General features: G+C 49.1%; 1 protein-coding gene across 5 annotated transcripts; it reads left to right on the forward strand.

Moving 5' to 3' along the window:
• The first annotated feature begins 395 nt into the window (after positions 1 to 395).
• On the forward strand, positions 396 to 9232 carry LOC147964858 (uncharacterized). 5 transcript variants are annotated; one of them, XM_087527667.1, is made up of 3 exons: positions 396 to 783; positions 1839 to 1960; positions 2202 to 9232. In XM_087527667.1, exon 3 carries the CDS (start codon positions 3608 to 3610, stop codon positions 4550 to 4552), a length of 945 nt encoding a protein of 314 aa, XP_087383793.1. In that variant the 5' UTR covers positions 396 to 783; positions 1839 to 1960; positions 2202 to 3607; the 3' UTR covers positions 4553 to 9232. The 5 variants fall into 5 exon arrangements, with proteins under 5 accessions (XP_087383793.1, XP_087383795.1, XP_087383792.1 ...); XM_087527669.1 differs by having other exon boundaries at positions 2430 to 9232; XM_087527670.1 differs by lacking the exon at positions 396 to 783 and adding an exon at positions 802 to 1225.
• Positions 9233 to 9747: the final 515 nt, after the last annotated feature.

The following is a 9747-nucleotide window of genomic DNA, read 5'->3' on the forward strand; positions in this document are numbered from 1 at the left end:
CAAATAAATATCAAACAACATTTTAAATGTTGTTAACATGGCAACAAACTGCATATTATTTTTCTACATGAAATTCTGAGCATCTACCATATGTGACATGTTATATTTGGATGCATGGATAAAAAGATATGTGCAAAGAAAAAAATGCATAAAAACAAAAATTGGGGAGCCTGGGAATCGAACCCAGGACCTCCTAGTGTGTGTGCTGCGTGCTAACCAGTCGGGCTAGTGTGTCTGTTCTAATGGAGATACGGTTAGGTGGAATATAACCTGAGAGATCGAACTGTAATAAAAAAATACTAATGGCGCACCAGGGGGAGGTGCGCCATCGCTGTCGTCGTACTTATGGCGCACTAGGGGGAGGTGCGCCATTGCTAACCCTCCCCCCACTCCACCTATTCCCCTCTGGCCTCTCTCCCTCCCTCGCCAGATCCCCCACTCGACCTAACTTTGCCTTGCTCCGCCCCAATCATACGCCGCCGCCCCGCCTTGCTCCGCCCCCTCCGTCTGCCACGCTTGCACGCCGTCAGCGACGCCGCCGCCTCTCATTCCCTGCCTTCTTATCCCCTCTCCTTCCTTGCGACTGCGATTGCGACCAACCGTGAAGAAGCCGCCCGTCCAGGCCTAGATCGAGCCCCCCGCCTCCCCACCGAGTCCACCACGCACCACCACGGGAGTCAGGGGCACCGAGATCCCCGCCGCCTGCTTGTACGATGGCATAGCCATCCCGCGCTCCTAGGCTCCCGCTTCGACGCCCACAAGGTCGCCCACCTCTTCCCGCAGGTTCGGTTCTGGAAAATTCCCATCCTCTCGTCTCATCCCACGCCGTACAAATTCGGAGTGATTCCTCCCTGCGTAGGAAGTATCAGTAGCCTCAATTGCTCCTCCCCCTCCCGCATCCCTCCACTCCCTGTCTCCATCTCCGGTGGCGATGACCATGGAGACCGGTCTCTATCCCCATCCCGGCCGGCATGTGGACAAGAGGAAGCCCAGCGTCGACCACCATCTCGCCCGGCGGCCGCAGCGACCACTATTCGGCAATCTCGTCCCCATCCCCATGTGGCCATGTGAAACAAGAAGATAGAGCTACAGGTGCAAGGGGATGGGGTCATAACCGGCGGTGACCCGGATGTGGCCACTATATTTTTTACTAAGTATAGTGCTTGTGTACGAGTAATTTGAGGAGTATCAAGCTGGATGCTTGCTGCCTTTTCCTGAAGCTCAGGTGCACCAAAAATATTCAGTGTTTGTCTTTTTTACTAAGTGATGAAATTAGTATACATGTTAGATAGGTGAAGTGGTACATTTTCTTGCGTATGAGTAATTTGAGGAGTAGTATCAAGCTGGATGATCTATTCTGAATTTCAGTAGTATATGAGTTTCAAAGAAATCCCTGCGCATAAGCAGACTACATTGCTACTTACGGAGGTGACCTGAGTGCTGCTAGTAGACTACTTGTGGATTGCTAATTAGATAGACTTTGTACACATGTGAGCAGATTTCAGTTTTGACTCATGTAGAACAAGGTATAATCTTCTTGAGAGTTCGTTCTAAAAAAGAAAACAAAAAATAGCTATGCAATTCCAAAGTTTGTCATCCAAACATTATTTGGTATTCAAACCTCAGAGGCATAGGGCCAATTCGGTGAACAACCAAACAGGCGAGATTCTGAAAGCTTGGTGTAGAAAACTAGAAAAAAACTGTTCTGCAACTGTTTTTGTGCCATTAAGCATACTGCTTAGAGATTCAATTGGTTGATTTATGTGTATTCAGATGCTTTGTGTAATTTTACCTGTTATATCTGACAACTGTTTATTGTGGTTTTGATTTTGTTGCAGTGTTCTCAAGTATAACAACATAGTGGGATCATTTGTCAACATAGTGGGATCATTTTGCAGATTCTAGCAAACAACATAGTGGGATCATTTGTCAAGTCCAGCATCAGAGTGCTAATTTACAGGTATAAATAGATAAAAGTTTTAGAGAGTAGCTCTTTTCTTACCAGCATCATGAAGATTGGGAATATTTTGTAGAAAACAAAAAGATTAGGAAACTGAATCTAAGGACCAGGGCTAAACCTATGTACTTTACTATCTTTAACATGGTATAAAATACCTGAACTGAATTTGTTAATAGAGCAGTGAAGTGTTCATGATCAAACAATACAAAAAAGATTCACCCTGCAATTTTGTGTTTAACAGAAACCAAAACTCAATACTCAGGAGAACACCTACAAGTATCCATGATTACTAAGACCAGTTACATATCAGAACTTGCAAACATTTTATTACTTGTTGCATTGGAGGTTCATCTTGTCTTGAGGCAAAAAAATCAGCATTGGAGGCTCATCTTTATTACATATCAGAACTTGCAAACAAATCTGTGAAAAAGAAATAACAAGCTTGTCTTGAGGCTCATCTTTGAGATAGGTTATCTATGTCGGTTGTCGGAGCATTGGAGGTTACTTCTGAGAGCTATCACAGCAGTGCGTGGCGTCAGTGATGGCCAAGCTGCTAGTTCAACTACTGGCCAACTAGTGGCCCTTGTTATCAAAGTAGTCTTGCCACATGTTCATAGTAATCTCCAACCATATTAGCAGTACTGAATAAAACCTGTCTTGTTTTATGGGAATGGTTGATTACCTTGATTATACTTACTGGATGGTTTATTTATAGTTCTTAAAATATGAAAATGAAAATTATTTGTATCCCTCGTTAAAGGTATTTCTAGCAAAACCTGAAATGCTAGATGGATTGATTTTTCTGAGCTGTTTGTGCTCCCTGCATCTTTCAGCTCTCATTTTCAGTGGAGTTGTTGAATTATATGCTCTTATTGGACATGTTTTACGTGTTGATCCATCAATTGATCACATTGAGAAAGACTTGTAAAGACGATGATCATGTCTCCGACCATTGTGTCATGATGAATTTGCAGGTACCCTGAGAGGCCCTTGAGTTTGCCGGAATGTCGATTAACTTCCGTTCCGGCAAATTCGGGTACTCCATATGTCCTATTTTCAGCAAAGGTCATGCTGAAATTTTCCGTGAACTTTAGCATGACTTTGCTAAAAATAGGACATATGGGGTACTTGCGACTAATGCATGGGCCGGGGTATCTTAGTACTTAGTTAAGTAGGATCAACTGCCCCGCCATTCTTGCTGCATTAAACCATAGGTGGCAATAGAGCCAAGTGACTAGGCCCAACTTAGAATTCTCCTTAGCATCGATAAACCCTAGATGATATAACCAACATAGGTGGCAATAGAGCCAAGAGATTAGTGCCAAGTGATTAGGCCCAACCTAGGGTACCTCGGCATCGATAAACCCTAAATGATGAAAACTTAACTTAGCATTTTAGGGCGCCTCAGCATCGACAAACCCTAAATGATGAAACCTTTGCTTTTAGGGTGCCCCGGTGTCACGATGAGAACCTAAATGATGTACGCTTAGGCTTTTAGGGTGCCTCGGCGTCGACAAACCCTAAATGATAAAAGCTTAGCTTTTAGGATGCCTCGGTGTTGACAAACCCTAAATGATGAGACCATGATCTTGTTCCTTGACAATAACGAACTTTTTGACCAAACTTTTTTCCTATTTAGAGCGAAACATGGCCCACAACGATGAGGCCGACAGTTCGGGCGGCAAGCAATTCTGGGAGCTGTCCCAGGAGTTGGAGGAAGAACCTCACCGCTATGAGGACGCCGCGGAAGACACCGATCCTGACTACACAACCCCTAGTGGCGTCGGGGATGACACCACTGATGATGGTGCCGCGGATGACACCACTGATGATGGCGGCGCACGCACAGATGGCAGCCAACCGAAGAGGCAACAGAAGGACCGGCACCCGAGCGTGCTCGGCACCGTCAGGGAAGAATTTACTGAAGTGAACTCTGACGGGCATCCGACGGCGCCCAAAGAAGTAGTCAAGGGGTACTCGGTTCAGCTCGGGTGCATTCTCCGGAGCACCGTCTCGATCAACACCGAGAACCTAAGGCATAAGGACCGAGGGAATTTGCGCAGCCTCCTCTTCACGAAGCTGCACGAACAATACAAGTTCCCCGATGAGTTTGCAAACACACGCCTCTCAGGGAATAAAGTGAACAGTGACGCCCTCACGTGGATGAGCATGGCCCTGTCTACTTGGAAAAGCACGGTGAAGGCAATGATTGAAAAAGGTGATAGTTATGAGAAGATCAAGGCGAAATATCCTTTGATGAGCGAAGATGACTACAAGGAGTTCAAGATCAAGTGCGAGAGCAGCGCAACCTCCGAATCAAGTCAGTGGGGGAAAGAAATGCGGAAGTTGAACTTAGGGGTCCACCAACTCGGTCCCGGCGGTTACAGAGTGGCGGAGCCTATATGGGACAAGGAGGACGCGGAGCGTGCCGAGCAAGGCCTACCGCCCCGCTTCGAGAAATACCGTGACAAGCAGACCATGAACTTTCTCAGGGCCCGGTACAAGGAGGACCTGGTAACAAAGGAGCTTACCACGGATCCGAAGACCAGGGCGCTTGAGCTTGTTCTGGTAAGGAATACATCCCCTGCGTAATTAGCTCCATATGGTTGCATTCTAATTAATCCCCAATATTTCTAAATGGTTCACGTTCCTTGCGCAGGACAATGAACGTAGTAGCGCGGGGTCGTCTCAGAGCTCCCCTTTCGACACCCTTTAAATAGGGCGTTGAACGTAATGAAAAACAAGGATAAGCTCAGTAAGCCGACGTTAGCTGGTCGTGTGGCCGGCAAAGGCTTGTCCACAAAATGGTCGTCATACTATACCGCTGGTGGGCGAAAGGAGAAAAAGACCAGCTCGGAAAGCCAGTCGCGCGAGGTTGAAGCACTCAAGGCACACGTGGCGCGGATTCCGGAGATTGTCGAAGAGCAAGTGCAACAACAACTGGGAACGACGCTCAATGCCATGGTGCCTACGTTGATTCATGGGATGACGACGTGGATTGCGGGCGGCCAACAGGGGCCTCCCCCGGTTCCCAGCTTCACGGCCAGAAACTCGCACAACGTGCAGGCGGCGCCATTGGTGTCTCCGGCAGAGGCGGTATTCGTGTCTCCGGCACCGGCACGGGCATTGGAGCTTAATGCACCCGGGTGTACGCCGGCCGGCACCTCGCCAGCAAGCGGCCCCTTCGTCAGTTGCACACCCGCCGTTGGCGGTGCCTTGACATTAGCCGAGCTCGACGGCATCACGGTAACTAAGCCTCTCGGCCGATGACTTAATCTCCTTGCCTTTGACTGGGCATCCCTGACGCCCTACATGTTTTCGCAGGGCGCCGCTGATGTTCCTTGCACTCTCCTGCACTTCGTGGGCGGCGAGTTGGTCGATGTCGCCAAGGGCAGAATCGTTCAACCGGGCAACCCCGTGTTCCACGGTAATCCGATGCCACCCACAGTGTATAGGGTTGAAGTGGTTCGGGTGCTGCCAGGCTGCGACGAGCTGTTACCTCCGATTCGACCTGCTGGGGCTGACGAAGAAGATGAGATGATCCTCAGCGCCTGCGTAAGCTGGCCCCTGCTTTGGCCAAAGAGCCAGATTCGTTTGGGGATGGGAGACACCACCCCACAGACAAGACCGCCAGTCGTGCCGGCGCCAAGCCATGGCAAGAACGCCGCAACGCTACCGGGCATGTCGGACATCCCTATGGCACAGGATCTGGACATGCATATGGCACATGATCCAGACGACGACAACGACGATGGTACATTTACCAACGTCGATAAGTACTTTGCCGAACATGGGTCGGTGACGAGTTCTGCGGGCCTCCTTCTTAAGAACCCAACCAAGACGACCGCGAACTAGCTGGTACGGCCGAGAAACCCAATTGCAACAAGCGTCATCTGGCGTTCAGTTCTCAGGAGATGCCTCCAGCTGCCGCCTTCACCGAGCCTCAGATAGCTGAGGTGCGAAATATTATCAGCCCCAACACGCTCAAGAAGGCGGTCTGTGAGCAGAACTCGGTCCCATTTCAGCAGATCAAGAAGAAGGGATGGAAACGAAAGGCTAAAAAGGGTGCCGGTGCGAGCCAGCCGACACCGAGTACGATCCGTGCTCAGGACGGGCCACCTTCACCTAAGGATATCTCGATGAGGGTTCATGTGGTGGGTAGGGCGATGCTACCGACAAATATGCTCAATGCTGCAACCGATGCTATGCGGAGTCTGCATGACAGTGTTCTTTCTTTGGAGAAGCGGCGTCTCAGAGAGAATGATGTGGCATACCCGGTTTTCGTGGCCAAGGTGCCAGAGGGCAAGGGCTTTGTGGATGGCACCATCGGTGGTACTATCATCCTGCGGTTTGATGACATCTTTGCTATATTTAACCTTCATCAACTGCACTACACCTTCGTTCGGCTGTTTTCGCTGAGTATGGAGATGCAGATCATTAGAGACAAGACCCCGGACATCGTGATAGTCGACCCCTTCTACATGCGTGCCAAGCTCTTGGGCAGCGCTGGGGACCGCCAAGTCACGAGTTCACACCTCGAAGGCGTCATTCTGGAAAACCCAGATAAGGATAACTTCCTCGTGTCTTACTTTCCTGAGTAAGTCATCCCTTAACCGCCCCGTAACATATGATTTCTTAGATTTCAATCATTTTTTTTTCTAACATTCCGTGTTCTATGCAGTGGCACACATTGCACACTCATCCTCTTAAGCCCAAAATATTCCATGGCCACGTATTTCGACCCAAACCGTGACTCCAAGATAGACTACACAAATATCAAGAAAGTTCTTGATGATGTTCTCCCCGGCTACACCAAATCTGGAGGCACCTTCACCAGGCCAGTTCGTAGGTACGGCAGGCACGTGTTCGCCCACAATACTAAATTCTGCTGCGTCAAGCAGCCGCCTGGCGGTCAGAAGGATGCCTACTACGCCCTCCATCACATGCGGGCGATCGTACGGGACCATCATCACCTTCTGCTACCAGATAATCTCAAAGATTGGGCCATGAGCTTGTCGGCAATCTAGGACGCTGACATCAGACAAGGATTCTTTCGCATCCAGTCGGAGTTTGCGGAAATCATCCATCAAGATGTCCTTCATAACTCGGGGCAGTTCTACCTCAGATATCAACCGTCCAACAGTGAGATAGATACAACGCTACAAATGCAGGCTGACAACGCCCGCGATTTCATGACCATCACGATAGAAGGCGGCTTCATCCACGCTCCGGTCCCATGAGTCGAGTCGAAAGTAGTGATGCTATGTGTAGTTCTGAAACATTGATTGGCTCATGTTGTAATTAAACTTTAATGAATTGTATGTCTCTTTGGTTTGGACAGTCGTTCAACTTAGATGTAATCGATGCTATTTATTAGTAGGACCATGAATCGTGCTATTAATGTCTTGCTTTTCTCTTCTGATCCTTTTGTTGCATACTTATATATTGCTCATGTATTGTCTGTTGTTTGGCTTGTGCATAGAGATGCCGTCGTATGTCGTGTACACCAGTCTTGGCCATTAGTCTTGCGTCATTCGCCTTACGAGGCTTGGCCCCTAGTGAGGGTCCTGAATGCCTTGTCGATGAAGATGGGCCGTACGGGCCTGCTAGCTCAGCCACGCCGTGGGCCGTAGGCAGGCAAGTCTGGGGATCCCCGTTCCCAGAATGCTGACAGCATCCATCGTGTAGAGCATGGTATGCTTGCTCAGGAAGCATGACAGGATGCAGAGGCTTTTGAACGAAGCCCTGGTGGGAGGAGATGATAGCTCTGGGGAGTTGAAAATCATTATGGAGAGATAGTTGATGACAGTCGAGATTAAGGGGCATGGCGCACCAGGGTGCCACCGAATTAAGAGGACTTGGGTGCGGCAGTAATCCTTGGTGGGGAGAAGCGAGATGATCTCCTAAGGATGGCATCCGGGAGATCGTTGATGCGGTCCACCCGTGATTCTACGAGTTTCTGTGATCCGGTGGGGGAGGGCTCACCGCTTCTCCCCGCGCTGCCGGGTGCGGGATCTACAACAGGCGTCCCCACTGGCAGGAGCCTCATCTTCTTGGTCTGGGGTCAGCCGACTCCATTTTCCTCGAGGGCGTCGCGTCGAACTAATATGTCTCCGTCGTATCTATAATTTTTTTATTGTTCCATGCAAATATTATACAACTTTCATATACTTTTGGCAATTTTTATACTAGTTTTGGGACTAACATATTGATCCAGTGCCCAGTGCCAGTTCCTGTTTGTTGCATGTTTTTTGTTTCACAGAAAATCCATATCAAATGGAGTCCAAACAGGATAAAAATTGACGGAGAATTTTTTTGGAATATATGTGATTTTTTGGAATAAGAATCAACGCGGGACGATTCCCGAGGGGGCCACGAGGCAGGGGGCATGCCCCAGGGGGTCAGGCGCGCCCTGGGCCCTCGTAGCCACCCCGTAAGGCGGTTGGTTCCCTTCTTTCACCGCAAGAAAGCTAATATGCAGATAAAAGTCGTGTCCAAACTTCAGCTCAATCGGAGTTACGGATCTCCAGAAATATAAGAAACGGTGAAAGGGCAGAATTTGAAACGCAGAAACAGAGAGAGAGAGAGACAAAGAGACACATCCAATCTCGGAGGGGCTCCCACCTCTCCCATGCCATGAAGGCCATGGACCAGAGGGGAAACCCTTCTCCCATCTAGGGGGAAGGTCAAGGAAGAAGAAGAGGAAGCGGGGCTCTCTCTGTAACACCCTTGATGCGACTATATCTCCCACGTGTCGAGGCATGACTTAGAGACATAATCGCATTGAAGGCATATGTCGCAAGTTAGGCAATCTTCACAACATCCCATGTAATATACATAATAAAGGGGAGATAACAATAGTTGGCTTACACTCGCCACGTCAATCAAGTACATAAATAACATTACATCATCCAAACACTCATGGCCCGACTACGGCGCCAAAATAAAAGATAACCCAACAAGCGACACGGTCCCAATCACCCCCAACTGGGCACCACTACTGATCATCGGGAAAAGAAACATAGTAACCTTGAGAGTCTTCGTCGAACTCCCACTTGAGCTCATACGCGTCTCCTGGAGCGGAATCATCAGGCCCTGCATCTGGTGTAATAGTAATCTATGAGCCACAGGGACTCAGCAATCCCGCACCCTCGCGATCAAGACTATTTAAGCTTATAGGTATGGCAAGGTAAAATTAAGTGGAGCTGCAGCAAGCGACTAGCATATATGGTGGCTAACTTATTCGCAAAAGAGAGCGAGAAGAGGAGGCAAAGCACGAGCGAGAAACTAGAGAACAACCTGCGCAAACATTACTCCAACACCGTGTCCACTTCCCGGACTCCGCCGAGAAGAGGCCATCACGGTAACACACTCAGTTGATTCATTTTAATTAAGTTAAGGTTCAAGTTATCTACAACCGGACATTAACAAATTCCCATCTGCCCATAACCGCGGGCACGGCTTTCGAAAGTTCAATCCCTGCAGGGGAGTCCCAACTTAGCCCATGACAAGCTCTCACGGTCAACGAAGGAATAGACCTCCTCCCAAGACGTTCCGATCAGACCCGGTATCTCGGTAATTCAAGACACTTCGACAGGTTAAAACAAGACCAGCAACACCGCTCGAATGTGCCGACAAATCCCGATAGGAGCTGCACATATCTCTTCCTCAGGGCACACTCAGATTGTCCTAGGTACGGGTAGGCCAGCCCAGAGTTGCCCCTGGTGGCCACCGGTAGCTGACAGTTTGGACCAACACTCAGAGGAGCACTGGCCCGGGGGGGTTAA

The sequence above is a fragment of the Triticum urartu genome, chromosome 6A (assembly GCF_056163025.1).
Source record: "Triticum urartu cultivar PI428250 chromosome 6A, HENAU_Tu73, whole genome shotgun sequence".
Classification (NCBI taxonomy): domain Eukaryota; kingdom Viridiplantae; phylum Streptophyta; class Magnoliopsida; order Poales; family Poaceae; genus Triticum; species Triticum urartu.

Excerpts from the sequence above, each read along its gene's own strand:
- LOC147964858 (XM_087527666.1), top strand. The coding sequence starts at position 3,608 with ATGGCCCACAACGATGAGGCCGACAGTTCGGGCGGCAAGCAATTCTGG.